The sequence below is a fragment of the Carettochelys insculpta genome, chromosome 5 (assembly GCF_033958435.1).
Source record: "Carettochelys insculpta isolate YL-2023 chromosome 5, ASM3395843v1, whole genome shotgun sequence".
Lineage (NCBI taxonomy): Eukaryota > Metazoa > Chordata > Testudines > Carettochelyidae > Carettochelys > Carettochelys insculpta.
Window position 1 is genome coordinate 112,003,746 of NC_134141.1, and position 19,800 is coordinate 112,023,545.

Here is a 19,800-nt window from a genome sequence, read left to right on the forward strand (position 1 = left end):
GCTCAAGCAATAGAGGCTCATGATCTGAGCTCCAGAGGTCCCATGTCACTCAGGGTTGCATTTTTCACACCCCTGACTGCCATAAGCTTTGCTGATATAAATGGTAGTATAAACATGTCTGCATACTTTTACCTGCTCTCTGAACATGATTAAGGACCAGCAGACTTCCATGACTAGCATCTGATGAAGTGAGTCTTTGCTCACGAAAGCTCATGCTCAAAACTTTTCTGTTAGTCTATAAGGTGCCACAGGACCATTCATTGCTGATACATGAATACTCCTGACCACGCTGAAGTAACAACACCTCCTACTCCAGAACTTAATGAAGATGACAAACCAAGCCCAGCAATACAAGCAGGACCACAAATCAAATAATGATAAATTGTACATATCAGATTATATATAATGATGTATGGTACCAGCTGATACCTATAGCACTAAATTCCACCTATTTTGCATTGGTTTATTTTTTTCAGTTCTGTTACGGAAAATACGTGCACACCTATATGAAAACAATGCAAAATTTTAGACATTCCATGGAAGGGGTGAAATTGGAGGAAATTTGGTGGTGTGAAAAGGGAAAGAGGGATAGAGCAGACATAAAAACAGTACTGGGAGTAAAGGCACGGTTAATAGAAGCCTGATGTGAATTTTAAGTGTCTGTTCTGATAACATTTAACAGCATTAGGATAAGTAGAACTGCACTTGTGTAAGAAATTACAGTAATCATCACTGTAAGAAAAAGAAAGATAAAATAACTAAAAAGCTTGAAAAGACCAGTTTAAATTAACACTAACTCTGTGTTGATGGTGGAGGAGAGTTATCAGGATAACGAGAGACTAATGCATGTATATAACAGAAGATTAAATAAATTTGTATAACAAGGGGAGGTAAAAACTGTACTGGCCAGTGCTGGAGGTGACTGTGATGACATAGTCTCATGGAGTTTTGCATTTGTAAGTAAGTGATCACTATTTGCTAAGTTTCTTTTTTTAAGAAAGATTTTTTAGACATATATAATGAAACAGTGGATCTCAATTCAACAATATGTGGCAGAAGTTTAAAGGGTCTTGTATTGAACATATCTGGTGTTTGCATCTCTCTATGGATATCTCTACATAACAGGTTTTTGCCAGCAAAATGGCTGTTTTGCCAACCAAACCTGTGGAGCTTCCAGATTCTCAAGGTGTTTTGTTGACAGTAAATCAACAGAATGCAGCACTTTTGTTGACAGCTGTAGCCCACTCCCCACAAGGAATAATGTCTCTGTCAACAAAGATCAGTCGACAGAAAGCCAGGCTGGGTGTTCCAGGAGCCCTCTGTCAACAGACAGGGCTTCTGGGACACTGGGCAGCCCTGTTTGCTGTGGTTCTGGTTGTCTGTTTTGCAGTCCGGTCGCTCTCTGGCAACACAATGGGTCGCTCTTGCAATCTGCTTGGCAGTTTGACCATGACCTGTTAACAGAAGTTTTGTTGGGAGATATCTTCCAACAAAAAATTCTGTTGACAAATACCTGTAATCTAGATATAGCCTGAGAAGGAAGCTCTGTAGCCAGTCCACATTTGGTAAAAAAGGCTGCTTGCTAGTAGCAGCCCTGCAACTTACTTACTTTGTACAAGAAAGATGAGAGAGGGAGCAGGTCTGTTGGCTAAGATGTTGTCATTTTTCCAGCCGTAACAGCAAGTTAAGCTACAGCTACACTATGAGTCAGGGGAATGATTCCCCTTCTCACACTCCTATTATTCTGCTAGTTTCCATCACATCAATGCAAGAAAAAAAACATCTATGTGGCTCATGGAGTGGCAGTGGAAACATAGGTTAGCCACGTGGAATAGGTACCCACTGGATTCAAGTGGGTTTGTCATGTTGCCACGTCTTCACTTCTGTCCGTACACTGTTAAATGACACTCACACTTGGCTGAGAAGAGTTAGTGTGTGTGTGTGTGCGCACGCGCATGCAGAAGTAGGGAATAACACTCAAGCTGATAGTGTAGATATAGCATATAGGGACCTTTGAGTGTGTGGGATTCCTAAGGCATGGTATTAACTAAGTAATATTAAATCAGTTGCTTCATGTTGATCTTACCTCTAATTTCTGTGGGTGTGATTTTTGTTTTCTTTCTTTTTATTCTGGTTTCTTTCTGTGACTTCTTCATGAAGAGGAAGAAAAGTGACTGTAACAGCAAACACCACACTGAACTAATTTCCTTAGGTATATTATGGGACCCTCTAAAGAAGGCAGTTAGTGGTGTGGTTATTACCAGGCATAGGTGGAAACTTGTACTAATCATACTAACCCTAGCTGGAAGGGACTTATATTAACACCTACACATTTTAAAAAGTAATAAATTATGTCATCATAATTTACTACTTTTTAATATAGTTTTGCATACTTGCTAGATTACTGCTTGCCAAAAATAAAGGTTATGCCAAGAATACAAGATTTCCTGATGAGCCAGAAAATGCAACTCAATCCACATTCCTCGCAATCTTTCCATACAGCTCCCAGGTAATATCCAGCTGCAATCACAGCAGGACTTGACCCTGCAATCTTCTGATATGAAGCCAGATACCTTGGGCATTGGGCTGTGTGGCCTAATAAATCAGGTAGTTCACTACAGCTCAGAAGATTGCAGGTTTGAGCCCTGCCATGGTCATAGCTAGCTAAGCTGTGATTAGTACTTTACAAATGGTAAGGGGTGGGGGCAAATAAAACCCTTAATTGTGCTGGATGATAATGATGCACTTTTTAGTTTTGTCATATCCACTAGCATACTGATAGAGCCATGCAAATCTGCAGACAGCCATTTATAATTGTGGGCGGTCCGCACTCATGGATGTGGATGCAGATGTGCCTGGCTCATTTTTGTGGATATGGATGCGGATACAAATTTCATATCTAGAACCCTGCAAGTAGGTGGATATCTACATGATATCTGTGTGTACCCACATCTGTGGATGTGGATATCCGCACACCATTTTTTGCAGCTGCAGACGAGGCTGGGTATACCAATTTTGATGCTATATAAAGCTCTACATGTTGGTCCATGGAAGATTGAAAAGATGGGAATTTTTACTTCTGCATATAAATATTCTGCAGAAATAAGTAAAGGGGCAATAGAATACAGCACTTTAGCAACTACAAAAATACAAGGGCTAAGTTATAAACTGTGATACAGTATAAAAGGCACTGTTTGAAAGGTCACATTTTCTTCTCCCTTACAGCACACTTACAGCTACAGAAGACAAATGGCTTGCTAACCCAGGTTCATTTAAAGTCCAGCTGATCATTGCAACTGTTAAAAGAAATGCCTATGTTAGGAATTTTTTTAAAAAAAACCTCCTTTCCTGGCCATTTGTAGAATTTGTCAGATTTATAATGTGGTAAGCTCAACACTCCATCAAACATTTTCTATTTAACCTGAAAGAGGACTAATGCAAATTGTTTAAATGTCTATGTCCATGATTTGAAAGGAGAAATTACCATAGACACAGTGGCGTATGGAATGGAGATTGTCCATTTACTCTCATGCTTTCAGATGAAGATTACATGTGAAACCCTAAATGCCTTACTTAAGGAAGAATTTTTATTCATATAAGTAGATTCTTTCATGTAGCATGATCATCAGGATTTGGCCATTTGTAGATAAACTTGTACTATTACATTATGATGAATAGACCCTGTCATATATAAATATATCATTTACTAGTAATAGGTGGCAAAAGAAAAAGACTTTTCAGTACTGTATGGTTTCTTTGCTTCTGTCTGAAGAACATAAGAACATAAGAACATAAGAATGGCCATACTGGGTCAGACCAAAGGTCCATCGAGCCCAGCATCCCATCTGCCGACGGTGGCCAATGCCAGGTGCCCCAGAGAAGGAGAACAGAAGACAATGATCAAGTGATTTATCTCCTGCCATCCATCTCCTGCCCTTGTTATGAAGGCTAGGGCACCATACTTTATCCCTGGCTAATAGCCATTTATGGACCTAACCTGCAAAAATTTATCAAGCTCTTTTTTAAACCCTAATAGAGTCCTGGCCTTCACAGCCTCCTCGGGCAAGGAGTTCCACAGGTTGACTGTGCGCTGTGTGAAGAAAAATTTCCTTTTATTAGTTTTGAACCTACTACCCATCAATTTCATTTGGTGTCCCCTAGTTCTTGTATTATGGGAAAAGGTAAATAATTTTTCTATATTCACTTTCTCCACACCATTCATGATTTTATATACCTCTATCATATCGCCCCTCAATCGCCTTTTTTCCAAACTGAAAAGTCCCAGTCTCTCTAGCCTCTCCCCATATGGGACCCTTTCCAAGCCCCTAATCATCTTAGTCGCCCTTTTCTGAACCTTTTCTAATGCCAATATATCTTTTTTGAGGTGAGGAGACCACATCTGCACGCAGTACTCGAGATGTGGGCGTACCATAGTTTTATATAGGGGAAGTATGATATCTTTTGTCTTATTATCGATCCCTTTTTTAATAATTCCTAACATCCTATTTGCCTTACTAACTGCCGCTGCACACTGCGTGGATGTCTTCAGAGAACTATCCACTATAACTCCAATATCCCTTTCCTGATCTGTCGTAGCTAAATTTGACCCCATCATGTAGTACGTGTAATTTGGGTTATTTTTTCCAATGTGCATTACCTTACACTTACCCACATTAAATTTCATTTGCCATTTTGCTGCCCAATCACTCAGTTTGCTGAGATCTTTTTGTAGTTCTTCACAATCTGTTTTGGTTTTGACTGTCCTGAACAACTTGGTGTCATCTGCAAACTTTGCCACCTCACTGCTTACCTCATTTTCTAGATCATTGATGAACAAGTTGAACAGGATCGGTCCCAGGACTGACCCCTGGGGAACACCACTAGTTACCCTCCTCCATTGTGAAAATTTACCATTTATTCCCACCCTTTGTTTTCTGTCTTTTAACCAATTCCCGATCCATGAAAGGACCTTTCCTCCTATCCCATGACCACCTAATTTACATAAAAGCCTTTGGTGTGGGACCGTGTCAAAGGCTTTCTGGAAATCTAGGTATATTATGTCCACTGGGTGCCCCTTGTCCGCATGTTTATTAACCCCTTCAAAGAATTCTAATAGATTAGACAGACACGACTTCCCTCTGCAGAAACCATGCTGACTTTTGCCCAACAATTCGTGCTCTTCTATGTGCCTTGCAATTTTACTCTTTACTAGTGTTTCTACTAATTTGCCTGGTACTGATGTTAAACTTATCGGTCTATAATTGCCAGGATCTCCTCTAGAGCCTTTTTTAAATATTGGTGTTATATTGGCCGTCTTCCAGTCATTTGGTACCAAAGTGGATTTAAAGGATAGGTTACAAACCACTGTTAATAACTCCGCAATTTCACATTTGAGTTCTTTCAGAACCCTTGGGTGAATGCCGTCTGGTCCTGGAGACTTGTTACTATTCAGCTTATCAATTAATTCCAAAACCTCCTCTAATGTCACTTCAATCTGAGTGAGTTCCTCAGATTTGTCGCCTAAAAAGGCTGGCTCAGATTTAGGAACCTCTGTAACATCTTCAGCCGAAAACTGAATTACCTAAGGAAGAATGGCAGGTGTTCATTGTAAAAATCTGGTGATTTTTTGTAGCCTTGTAATCACAGTTAGGTAACATTGGCTGTCTACACACTAGTGAGTTTTGTTGACAGAAGGTGGCCTTCTATTCACATAACTCTGGGAGATTCTACACACTTAAAGTATTCTGTCGACAGAGTTTCAACAGAACTCTGCATTTGCCTGGACAGTATTATTCCTCAAAAATCTGAGGTATAACAGAGTATTGTCAATGGAAGTTCAGTGTAGACTTGTCTGTGGACAGAGAGGACTTCTGGTTGCCAGGCAGCCCTCTTTGCAGAGCTGCCATTCCACTTTCTGGCACCAAACAACAGTGTAGTCTGGCAATTCTCTGTCAACAGAGCAAGTTGTGTGTAGATGCTAGAGGTTCTGTCGAGATTTCCCTGCTGACAGTAACTTCAGTTGATGTATGCTTCTAGTGTAGACATAGCTGCTGTGTGGCAAGAACCCTATGTGCAGAAAGCAACATCAGAAAACAGAACAGAATTCAGCAGACCTGAAATTTCTGAGCTGAAGGTTATTCTACCAAATTGAGTAACCCTCCAAGCTGCATAGTGTGAATTATCAATATTGGTTCCAACCTGCAAAACTTATTCACACAAGTAGTCCTTATTTACCACATAATGTTATTGACATCTACAGCACAACTCGCATTAGAATCATTCAGGTAAGGATTCTTGGATTGTGCTCATATGATGTGCAAAATATGTATAATGTAAACCTTATGTTATAAAACTTTTGTCCTTTTATTGCATTTATTTTTTATAGAACTAAAAGGGACTTTCAGAAGTCCTTAAGTCCAGTCCCCTGCACTCAAAGCAAGACCTGCTACCACCCCTGAAAGATTTTTGTTTTAAATCTAAGCTGACCCAGGCCCCTTTTGGGAGGGGGGGGACTCAAAGCCCTGGGTTTACAAGGCCAATGCACTAGCCACTTACCTAGCCCACCTCCTTAGCTTAATGTGTTATAGAAGCATTGTGAAATAACTGTCCAGAATATGGGATGATGAGTAGTTGTGCTAGCATAGGAGAAGCAGATGAAGGGAATCTTTCTTTAGAAAAGCTCCATACCAGCAACAAATAACTAACCTCCCCTATGATAGCTCCACTGTGCTGGATGGTGCATTGTGGAGGATGGACTAAAGACTCTACTCTTTCCACTCCTTTGTTGCAAGGCAGGGTTGAAGGTTGACTCTCAGTCTCTCCTGTTGAAGTTGTTCTGTAAATAGTCATTGGAGCAGAGACTTGAACTTGAGTCTACCTCAGATGAGTGAACATCCTAAACAGCAAATAAATGGTTCTGAAGTGATTCTCTCTCTCTCTCTGGGCAAATGACTATTCAAGTATTTTCTACACAGTTGTGGAGCTTCAACTGGAGAGACCAAGATGAATTATCCCCATAGCATGGGATGGGGTGAAATTGGGTTCAAATGTGTGTTCTAGAGCAGGGATTCAAAGCTGGTTTTCCAGTCACATGAATCACTGGCTTATGAGCTCCAGGAAGGCCCACCACCAACCTCTCCACATCCAACAACTTTGGGTTAAATATACAAACCAATGTAAAATACCTGGAAACAAAATGGTTTGAGTCAAAAATATTTGGTTGGATCCAAAAGAGGGAATTTCAATTTACCAATATTTTCTAGCATTTCTGGTTTATTTCGATAGAAACTGAATTTTTCCCCCTATTTTTCAGAACTGCCAAGAGAATAAAAAAATCAGCCCATATTTGCCCGTCTGTAGCAGTGCAAAATTATCCCTTTGCCCTTGGACCCATGGTGCAGGGAGGCAATTCAAGAATTTAAAGAAAAGTCTTACATGAATCTTTCTCATCTTCTAATGCTTTTTCTGGTAATTGTTTTCTATTTCTTCTCCTTCCTTGCATATTTGATTTTTATTTTTAATAAGTTTGCTGTCAGGACTGGATTCCAGGCAGTTTTTATGGCATATAGACATAATCCTTTTGTTATCAACAAAGTAAACCTCGAAACAGGAGCCAAGCATTTGGCTTTGGTTTAATTTATTGTAGAAAATATGAAACTTGAAATAAGACCAACTGATTCATTTGGCTCCTTATTTATTTAATTCCTTTCCCTTATTAGTTGACTCTAAATTTAAACTATTCCCTTATTTTTAATTTCCATTCTAGAAAGACACAATTAACTGCTGGAAATATTATCATAAAATGGTGTGAATTATTTTCTCTTTCTACAGGAACTTAAATAAACTTCTTTAAAATATAAGACACAAAATGCAAGATATATTTTCTTTTTAATAGGCTCTCTGTATGTCTCAGTTTCCCATCTCAGATATTATTCTGAAGGCTGGGGCGCATACAATGATAGATAATCCCTGCACCTGTACTAGAATACTGCACCTTAGTGGCTAATAAATATTCTTAATAATTCTTTCCTCATTTATTACCTGTTTGAGACAAAAGTGGTGTATAAGGGACTTTCGGTTCTATTGCACTCATTGGTGGAGGTAGCAAGGGATTGGCGAAGCTGCGGAGAGGGTGCGTAGGCCGGACACAGGCTGTGGGGATTGTTCTGCTTGGGGCGTCCTCATTGCTGGAATGTTCAGGCTGTGTCTGTGGTAGCATGGATGGCTGCTGAGGGACTGGTCCTTCACTGACCGCTGTAAAGGAACAATAAAATGAACTGTTATTGGTCAGTCTTCCAAGTCCTATTTCTTACTTCCTTGATCATTTCTCAAAGAGAACCTTTAACCTTTGAAGAGCTGTAAGATACATGTAAACCCTTCATAAAAAAGGTAATAATAGCTGAATTAAAAGATAAGAAATATTTCTAAAAGCAACCATATGCCTTAGCACTGCAGTAAATTTTCCTTCAAACGTAGTGATGAAAATAGCATTTATATCTCCCTCTGTGTATTTTATTTGTATACAAACTTCACATGTTCCCATTAGTACTGGATCTGGGTGTCTTTTAAATACTGAAAATCAACCAAAATCTACTACATATTTTAGAGAGTTTGTGCATCTGTGTGTCCATCCATCCATGAGTCCATTTGTTCAAGAACTGTTCTTAAATGTAAGAGTTAGGATCACCAAATCAGGCAGCTTCCTTCTATCCTTAACCCTAAAGCAAGGTCAGGGTGTGGTTGTGCAATCCTCACTGGGAAGCAGCTGGTGGGTGGCCAGCGCAGCCCCTGTTGATCTGGGCTAGCCCCGGTGAGAAGCTGGAAGAGCCCCCAGTCTTTGCCCTGAGGCCCTTGCCCCCCCCACATCCTTACCTGCTGCCTTGACTCCTGCAATTCCAATCCCTCCTCTGAGAACTGTCACAAGCCTCTGCTCTGCCTTCTGCACCCTCTGTCCCTGATCTGAGCCCCTCCTCACCTCCTGCGCTCCTCACATCTGCAACCTCCTGCCTTGAGCCCTCCACATCCTCAGCCACCTGCCCCGAAGGACCCAAGTAATGCCACGTAAGTAGTGTCGTCATAATATACCAGAGGGATAGTGAAACAAATCAAGTCTGCTGGAACTCATTACACTCTCCCCTATATTATTGTTACAGCCACAGTTAATGAGAGTTGACCACAAAGAAAGGACTTAATTTCTATTTAACCAAACACCAATGCCATTTTTCCTTGAGACAGCAGTAATATTCTCTTTGCCAAAGCAGTCTGTTGATGTTTTATTATCCTATACCCAAAGTCAATTTTTCTGTGATTTAAACACTCCATGTCAACCTTCAAATATAAATCAAGGTTGCTCTATATTCTAGAGTGTTTCTTATAACAGACTCTCAAAAATTACCTCTGTCATGAACATTCTCTGCCAAAACAGAGTTACAAATCTGGTTAAAGTACTGTGAAAGAAAAATGAAGTGAAAGGATAAATGTTAGTGGATGAATATTTTTGTCTTGTTTGTAGCCAGACTGATCATTTCATTGTGATTACAATTGGTTAGGCCTTTTCAGCATGGTCACTGAGCAACAGCATGGTCTGTCATTGAGAATGTGTATAGTATTGCAAATGGAACTACCAAAAAACCTGTTGAGCGATGATTTCAAAGAAGAGTGTCAGGATAAAAGAGATGTGACATGACTGTGCCAAAGCTTCTGAACTGGTTAAAGGCAACTGTTTAAATACTGTAACCAACTGAAGTTATTCACACAGTCATACTCGGGCTTCATTTTAACTTAAAAAGGATAAAACATCAGGTGAGTTGAGCTCTGATGCAAGGATTTGAATTAAGAATCATGGAATGTAAAACTGATTGTGTATTTGTACCAATCAACATGAAACTTGCAGAGAGGAGTACAAGTTGTGAGTAGGAAACAAAGAAAATCAGTCTGTGTACACATGGCTGCAAAACTAGCTATAATTGCTCAGTCTCTATACATAGATCTGTAAGGCTGCATCTACACTAGCAAGTTATCTCAGAAAATGAGACTCTCTTTCAAAAGAGCACATGGAGCATCCACACACAAACTGCACTCTTTCACTCCGAAATCGAAAGAATGTGGCTCTTCTTCTGGAAGCCCTCTTCTACTGCCAGGGATGGAGGTATAGCTTGGTGGCTTGAGCATTAGCCTGCTGAACTTAGGGTTATGAGCTCAATCTCTAAGGGGGCCATTTAAGGAGCAAACAGATTTATATATTTTTAAAAAAATATCTGATGGGGATGCGTCCTGCTGTGAGGGCAGGGGAGTGGACTCAATGACCTCTGAAGGTCCTTTCCAGTTCCATGAGATAAGCATACCAGGAAGAGTGCTTCCTTTGAAAAAAAGCAAGAGTAGACACATCTTTTGAAAGATCATTGTAGTGTAGACTCAGCCTAAGGGTATGTCTATACCGTAGCCTTATTTCAAAATAAACAATTCTGGAAGAGCTACTCTAGAATAGCTTATTTGGGAATAATGCTGGGGCACATAAAAATGCATTTTGAAATAGCGTTTTCCATTTCGAAATACAGTGTCTGGAGGTGTAGGTTATGTCTACACATAGGCTATGTCTACACTACAATGATTTTTTGAAAGAAGTTTTTCCAGCAAATCCATTCTGAAAAAACTTCTTTCAAAAGAGGGCGTCCGCACACAAAAAAGCAAATCAAAAAATCGATCTGCTCTTTTGATAGAGAGCATCCACACAGTCCCATCTCTTTCAAAAGAATGGGCTGGGGAATGAAAAATCTGACACTATGAGGACTGCTCTTTCAAAAAAAGGGGGCCCTGGGGCATCTACACATATTTTTTGCAAAATAATCTTTTGGAAAAAGGCACTCTTCCTCCTCTGGGAGTCAGAGCGAAAGAGCGCACTTTTTTGTGTAGACACTCCATGGGTTCTTTGGGTTTATTTTAAAATGGCTCTATTCCATGTCTTAACAACACCTATTTCAACATAGCTCTTTTGAAATAGGAGCTCTTTCTTGTACTATGAGGTTTAGCAAGTTCAAAATCAGCCAACTGCTATTTTTAAATTATTTCAAAATAGCACTTGCATTGTGTAGATGATAGTTATTTAAAAATATCAGCTGTTACTTTGAAATACCTTTGCTATGAAGACCTACCCTTAATAAAGAGTAAGTTTTCTTTTTTGAAACATGGAATTATCTCATTGGAATGCCCAGCAAATGATACAAGAAATGCTATCCACAGAACATGCACTTTATAACCAATGGCACAGATCAAGTTTCCTCATACTGCTCTGCCATAGTTTCATTAGATCACCTGCACAGCTGACGGTCATTCATTTTCTGTGCCCATTCATTTCTTGGTTATGGATCTTTTTAGAGTGAGAGTTATGTTGTTTATGCAGAAGAACCAAATCCCAGGAGCTGAGCAACTGCTTGAGAAAGAGATATCTTGTTGCTTCTGCATGTGAAGGGATTGAGGCATACAAAGTGGGAAGAAGGCAGTCAGATCAAATGTCAGTTAATCTATGTGCATGCTGGGTGTGAAGTGCTGACCCCATTGAAGACATTGGAAGTTTTATCATTCCCTTCAGCAGACTCAGGGTGAAATCTAATTTTACAGAGTTTTTTGCATTTTGGAAAAAAATTTGAATCCTCAGTCTAGTGCTGGCTCCAAGTCACTGAGTGTACTGGTCTTTGCAGTAGTATATGGGCATGCAATACTGCACTATCAGAAAACCATTACTGTAAGCATACTACAGGTCATCTTTCAAGGATATCACTCATTGAAGGAAGTTGCTCTGCCAAGAGATTAATCAAAAATATGAGGCTGGAGGGAACAGATTTTTTTGTTCTTAAGAGGAGAATTTTAATTTGGAAGTAATAAATGTCTCCAAGAACAAATCATAGCCATCCATACCTACCATAACAAGACCAGCTAGCTTGAGTTATCTAGGGGGGAATTGGTGGAATATGATCTTCCAAGACCGAGGTTATGTTATGGTTCTGGTACACAGTATACTAAAGAGCAAGATGTCCAGGAATCCCCTCTCCCCTGTCACAGAATGGTGACCACTGCTTCAGTAGCTTGTAACATCATTGTGTGTACACTCCATGAAAAGCATATGGAAAGTGGATCTACACAGTCTCTCAACTTTCCCACTGCAAACCCTGCATCACAGGCAAATTCACAGAAAGCTTGGGCTCTGTGGTATTCATAAGGAGTTCCCAAATCCCACCCCATTGAACAGAGCAGTGGTTCTCAACCTATTTACCATTGTGAACCATATATGCACCTCCCTCTGTGGTGTGTTGGTCACTTATATACTGCTTACATGGTTTTTATTTTGAGTAAACTAGATTTGTGCAGTCTTGATTCAGAAAAAAAGTTCCTTAGTACCTGCGCCAGCTGGAATGGCTCATAATTCAACAGTTAATCTTGTGGCAGGAGCCCAGAAAGCAAAAGAAACAAAGACCCTAAGCAGCTCATCTTTCTACTACAAAAAACAACGTGCCTGATGCTTACGTATCAGGCCTAGCTGTAATACTGGGGATGAAAATACTCTAGAGGGTCTTGTGGCTTTCAAAATCCAGAACTCATTGTAGAAATAATATGCAATTACAGAGCCAAGACAAATCTCAAGACATCTTATAATAATTAATGTCAATGTATGTAAGTAATTACAACCTACTCAGTGGCAAAATAATTTTGAAAAATGGAAATGAGGAGTTTTGTTCCAGAAACCTTTCATCTGCTCCTGATGCAATATTGCAGACATTTCCAGCAATTTGGAACTACAGGCAGAGGAGACTAACTATGATATGTGATCAAGGTCACAATCATTTGTAGTTTGCAAAAGTTTATGGGGTAGTTGGAAAGTTTCCTTGTCCTCACCTGAGTGGTCGCTGCATAACTGTGCCACTATCTGCATCTCCATCCTGCTTCCCTTCTGCTCCCTCCCTGGCTCTGTGTTTTGAGACTTCAAGGCTTCTTCCTCCACTGTTCTCTTTGGAGTAGGTTTTGGCTTGGATCACATGTCAGTGAAGGGGAATAAGCACACCACTTAAATCCCTATCTTGGTGCCCAGGGCTGAACCAGTGCTATGGGAGCAGGTTGGCAAACAGGGTAATGGAGAATGACTTGGACATTGGCTGCTACCAATGGGAGAAAATGGCAAATTGTGACTTAGAGGTTGTCTCTCTGACACGGTCTCCTTGCTCAGGGCAGTGCTCAGTGGAGGGAAAAATCCACCCCTCTGTCTCTTTTTCTTCATAATTTTCTTTCATGTTATCAGGAACAGCCTGCTTCTCCTACTGTGCCCCAGGCTTTCAAGTGCTGGAGGTCCACTTTGGGAGGATGCTGACCCTCATGCACAGACATGCAAGAACAGACACATATTATTACCTCCACTAACCTGCCAGCTATCTTCTGAGTTTATGGCCATAGAGAGAAAAACATGGTCCATTGGCACCAGCCATGCAGAAAGAAGTAGTTTTAATACTAACAGTCATTAGGCTCCTGAGAAAGTTTTTTGTATAAATCCAACTGGACTAAAAATAAAAGATGGTGATGGATAGAGGAAGGGAAGCTCGTTTGCAAAATCTGAAGACTACCATAACTTTTATTATACAAAAGGCTTGATGGGGGACAGTTTGACTCTTAAAATTGAATGCAAGGGACAGACGGGTCCATAAAAATTAGAAGGCTAGGCTTGGGCTGTAAATATCAAAAGTAAGTTGCTTGATGAATATGTCTAGTATTTGAGAAGGGAGTATAAAAAAATAAAACATACAGCCTTGAAAACCTAATGAGAACCATCAATTCACAGTTAGTTCAGGTTCCTGAGGGAAGAGAGGATGGAAGTCGGAAAGTTTATTTAAATAATGCATGACGAGGAGTGAGTTGCTAGTACCATATGATCCAGTTAACTCAATTTCCCACTTAGAAGCTAGACATTTGCCCTTATGAAATTCAGCATCAATGTCTAATCCCAGAAGAATTCTGATTACTTGAACAGATATTGTAGTTAAAAATAAGATTTTGATGGAAATCAGGCTCTCAGATAACCCTCACTATGAAAACAAACAAACAAACAAACAAAACATTGCACTAGTTTCCAGCAGTCCTCACTGTTGAAGTAAGGGCTTTGACAAGGTAAAGAAAAATGCTATACCTTGGGACCTAATCCAAAACCCAATAAAAACACTTCCCATTGATTTCAAGAGGCTTTGGAACTACTGTACTCCAGGCATCCCTAATCTGGGAATGACTGTGGCATGGAAACTGGCAGGGGGAGGAAGAAGCAGCTCTGCATGCCACCACTGCCCCTACTCCCCAGGTGGGGGAATGGCAGTGCAGTGATGCTCTTCTCCTGAAGCTTTTCCCCACAGCTTCCATAATGGGAGGCAGAGGGAAGTGGGGGAACTGCCTGGAAGTGGTGGGAAGCACAGGCCTACATGTGTGCTTGGGGGAGCAGGGCACCAAGTACCCCACCCCCATCCCCTGCATGCTCTGTCCTGCCAGTGATCTTCCTAGCCTGGAAAATTCTGTAATCCAGAATATCCTGCTTCCTCAGGTTGCGGGATTAAAGAGCTTCAAGTGCATTTTTACGTCCAGGTAAAGTCCATTTACCTTGCAGGAGATTTATTTACTCCTTAAAATCCTCTGCTACTGTCATGCTTTTTATTTATTTATGATTCCAAAAGGAATGAATGGTCTGATGATGCAATAGAAGAGCAGAAGACCCATGTTAAATTTAACATAGACTGAGCACTCTTCTGTATATGCTGCCTTTTCTCTTTCATTTGCACATAGACTAATAGAATCATACAAATGTAGGCTTGTACAAGATTTGGAAAGTTCTATAGTCTGTCCCCTATGGTGAGGCAAGGGCAAATAAACATACGTTATCCTTGACCAGTGTTTGTCAAGCCTATTCTTAAAATCCTAACATCATGGGAATTAAGCAACCTCCCATGGTAACATAGTCCAGTGCTTAACTATCCTTATTATTTGAAAGACTTTTTCCCCCTAATAACTAATCCAAATCTCCCTTGATGTGGATTAAGCTCATTATTTCATGTTCTATTGTCAATGAACATGGACAGAAATTGATCACAATTCTCATTATAACCTTAATATATCTGACAGACCATCAGGTTTTCTTTTTGAGTAAACTAGTATTCTAGTCATGAAATTTACCCCAGCAGGTTTCTGTGATGCCAAATGAGTCATAATTTAGTATGTGGGCTAGTACTTCCAGATCTTCTGGTTTATTGCCCTGTACCTCTTTGTTTGACATATTTGAGAAGTTTAATGATGTCAGATGTTTGATCCATTCATTGTACACCTTTTATGACATGATATCTTTGAGAAGTACTCCTACCTTAAATTGCAGCTGTTGGCTCCACCTAGACGTGAAATCAGAGGTAAATCTAGGCTATACCAACCTATGTTTAAACATGACTTCCAGTCATGACCTAGAGGTTATTGTACCCGACTGAAGTTTAGGAGGTGTGAGTTTTATTCCTTGATGGGGGCTGCTCCGTGCTTCTGTGCCTTCTCCCATGCTTTGTCTGTTTTTCTATTTAGATTATGGAGTCTTTCAGAGCATTTCTATCTCTTTGTATAGCATTTACACAATACGGTCCTCATTTCAGTTAGGACCTCTAGTCTTCACTGTAGCACTAGTAGAACATCATTTTTTTCCCCAGTGGAAAAAAATTAGGTATATTGTTGGAAGAAAGATGGTGTAGGTGTTGGGGATTTTATTTATGTATTTATTTATTTATTGCATTTGCTAGACTAAGACCAGGTCCAATTACATTAAATTAAGCAGAAATATTTCTGGTTGATTCTGACATAGCCCTTAATTTTTTAAAATTTATTTGTCTTAGTTTTTTTTTTCTCAGTAGATGATGAACTGTAATACTTGGCTGAAGGAAGATAATTCAACAATAGAAGCCCTGAAGACAACTAGAAATGGTTGTGGGAGCAAAAAGAGATGCTCATGCCTGGTTAATTTGGCAGACTGCACAGCAACACTCTCCCTAATGACAGTGCACTTTATTTATTCAAAGATTGCTTTCTCCTCATCAATCATATGTCTAGCCACAAAGTACTGTAGGTGGAATTACTCTGAAAGGAATTATCGCAGTGCATGCATTTTATTTTTAAAGTGACTGCAATTGGGCAAGAGTCTCATAGGGTTTCCACTAGGTGGTTCAAATGGATACAAACATACCTCATGCGCCTTCCCTAGTATGATCTTCAGTTGTCATTTGCTGTCAACAAAGCCCCCATGATCAGATGAAGGCAAAGAAGTGGATATGATTGAAATAGAATCCTGGAACAATTTGCTGAAAACATTTGCTGAAGCCAAGAAGCCATATGGGAGACCTAGTGAGGTGATTCAAACATGAAGCAGACACTCTAGGTGCTGTTTAATGCTGTCTGTTGATTGCGTGTGTGAGAGAGAAATGTGCAATGAGGATCTTTCATATTATGTATTGCTGCCAGTTCCTTTATTTAGTGGTGGGAGCATCAGTATATACAGCATATCTATCTGTCTATCTATCTACACATACACATTGATCTAGCCTCCACTCTAGTCCATTCAGGAAGAAAGCTAACCTACCATGTTATTACAGAGAGTTAGGCAACTGCTCGACTGTTTGTCTGTATGTCACCTATAAAATACACAAAATACATGAAAATAGTTTCTGCCTTATGGATTATTTTGTGTATGGAGCTTTATGGCAGCTCTTTTTGTTACATTTTGCAGCTGAGTGTCCTGCATCTCTGATGGATAATAAGAAAATAACAGTGTCTTCTTTGACTTCCCACCTGGTTTGTTGCACGTGTGGGAATTTATCCACAGATAATTCTTCTCACATCTACTTTGCTGTGTAAAAGCAAAATAGTCAGAGATTTTCAAGATGTCATTCTGAGAATACTGCCTCATGATTCCTGTTGGAGAGCTGAAGAAATCTCTGCTTTGGCTCAACTACTGCTATACAGAAATCATAGAATCATAAAACACTAAAACTGGAACATAAACATAAACATAAAACATAAAACACTAAAACTGGAGAAGTCATTGAATCCAGTCCCCTGCCTTCACAGCAGGACCAAGCCCAATCTAGACCATCCTTAATAGATGTCTATCTAACCTGCTCTTAAATACCTCCAGTGACGGAGATTCCACAACTTCCATAGGCAATTTATACCAATGTTTAAGCGTGACACTGTGACAGTTAGGAAGTTTTTCCTACTGCCCAACCAAAACCTCCGTTGCTACAGTTTAAGCCCACTGCTCCTTGTCATACCGTCAGAGACGAAGGAGAAAATTTTTTCTCCCACCTCCTTGTAACCCTCTTCTAGGTACCTGAAAAATGTTATCATGTCCCCTCTAAGTCTTCTATTTTCTAAACTAAACAAGCCCAAACCAAATGCTCAACTGCACTCACCACCTGCTTCTGGGGGTGATTCTAGGGTGGACAGGTTAATCAGACTTAGCTCAAAATGCATTTTTTCCAAGAAAAGGGTAAGGTATGGACCAGAGGACTGAGATGGGCTATAAGATCCTCTGGGGAGAAACCTGGCAACCTGGGGATCATGTAAAAGGATTGTTTGTGAATGGAAGTACTTGATGGCAAGTAAAAGATGTGAAAGGTCACAGGAGAGGTCTGGGGTGATGAAAAAAAAAAGAGGTCCTTCCACAAAAAGGACCAGAGGATATCAGCTGAACTAGCAGGCCCCATAGAGGGGAGGCCATCTAAATGATATGGGGGACAGGACACCACCTCCTGTCCAGTGGTCTACAGGGGAGAGTCAAGGGTGCGTATGCTTACTGTTGACAATTTATTAAATATATAATCCCTCACATAACATATCATGAAACAGATCAAGGAAACATACCATCCCTGAACCGTATTGCCCCACTGAATACTCTCAAAGTGCCTGTTAGAAGTGTAATTGCCTGCACATCCACATTTTGAAAAATTCTCCAGGATAAAGGCACACATTCCAATCTGTCAATTGTCTCTTTCATCCCTAAATATACAGAACCTTATAAGGTGAAATTTAAACTCTCTCCCCAAGCGTGGTGTCCACACATCACAAAGCTGAACACCCTGTGTTTTGGTATGTTAAAGCTGTGGTAATTTTGGGATCGGGGGAAGGTCTATATTGTCACAGGAAAACATGCAGTCAGGAATTAGTCACTTCAACCAGGCCTTCAAAGGCATCTACTTTTTGGCCTTCTATTGGATCAAATCATTGTAGGAGATGAAGGTGACAATGACGCTGGCTTCATAGATAAAATAGCTACAAACAAGCCTTCTACTGAAATTTTAATTGCCAGTCCCTCTGGGCCTGACCATAATGATGGAAAGCAAAAATCAAACAGGAAGGGGGGAACCCTCCCATGGGCTTTATTCTCCATGAATTAGCAGTAAAGACTTACAGGAATACAAAAAATGTATGTGATGGAGTGACATAAATATGCTAAATAGTAGCAGAGAGTAAGCCGTGCTAGTCTATACACTATCAAAACAACTCACCTTGATTATCTTTTTCTGATTTGTCCTCCTTGTTTACTGTTTTTGGTTCTCTGTGTCTTAAATATTGAGTCTGTTCTGGTCTGGCTATGGTCTGAAGAAGTGGATCTGTCCCACGAAAGCTCACCTAATAAACTATTTTGCTAGTCTTTAAAGTGCTACTTGACTGCTTTTTGTTTTGATAAATATGCTAGTAATTCATCCTGAAGAATAGAATAAAGATAGAGGGGATTATAAGAAAAGTATAAGCTCTCCAATTAGGATAATGTTAATTAACATGCAAAAACCTGGTCACAGGCTAGAACATATGGCCCATGATGTTAAGGCTGCTTTTTTAAAAATAAAGTGTGAAGGTGAGGCTGAGGGACAACTGCAGTGTGCATATGCTTTCCAAAGATCATTATAAGCTGTAAAATTAGTATAGGAACAAAAAGGGCTCCAATATATGTCTCTAACTAATACAATTCTGGAAAATGTAGGCTGTGGCAAGAAGGGTGGGCCAGTGGAACATGAAATAGTTTGGTACTTGGTAAACCTGTTTTTGTTTTTCCCTTTGGCTCTACCATTAGCCTGCTGAGTGTTTATTGTTTCAGACTGTTACAGTCTTCCTGAAGGGTCCATATCTGGTAATATCTTGGTAGAAGTTGTCAATGTGAATCTTCCAATGATTTAGAATAGTAACAAAGAGGAAGCCGTGCTAGTCTATACACTATCAAAACAAAAAGCAGTCAAGTAGCACTTTAAAGACTAGTTACCAATGATTTAGAGTTAGCCTAGGATCTTCTGAAAACGCAACCCACAATGCATTTTATATATATTTTATATATCAAAATACAGTGAGCATTCTTACGACATTCAAACACTACAGTGCATCACACAACTGCAGGGAGCTTCCGTTTATTCCCGGCTCATGCCAGAAAACATTTAGAGGAGAACAGTCAACATGTGAGAGGCTATTTTGTTCAAATTAATGTGTACACAAACTCTAAGTTAGTTCCTAAGCTTTCCTCTAAGGTGTACCATTCTGATAAGAAAATAACACTGTGCTTGCTATTTCACAGCTGCCTAGACTCCAGGGCCACCAGAGGCCTACTGAGATCATCTAGTCTGACCTCCTGCAGGCCACAGAACTGTCCCAAAATAACTCTGATTTGAACTAGAGCAGATCTTTTAGAAGAAAAACCCATCCAGTCTTGATTTGAAAATTTCCAGGAAATGAAAATTCATAACCACCCTCATTCTAATG

The 19,800-nt window shown here is 40.0% G+C and overlaps 1 protein-coding gene across 1 annotated transcript in view; it reads right to left on the bottom strand.

The window, feature by feature from the left end:
* DCC (DCC netrin 1 receptor) overlaps positions 1-19,800 on the bottom strand; it is a 588,079-nt gene that overhangs the window by 18,992 nt on the left and 549,287 nt on the right. Inside the window, 1 exon segment of the mRNA XM_074995966.1 lies at positions 8,041-8,253. Coding sequence (XP_074852067.1) covers positions 8,041-8,253 — 213 coding nt within the window.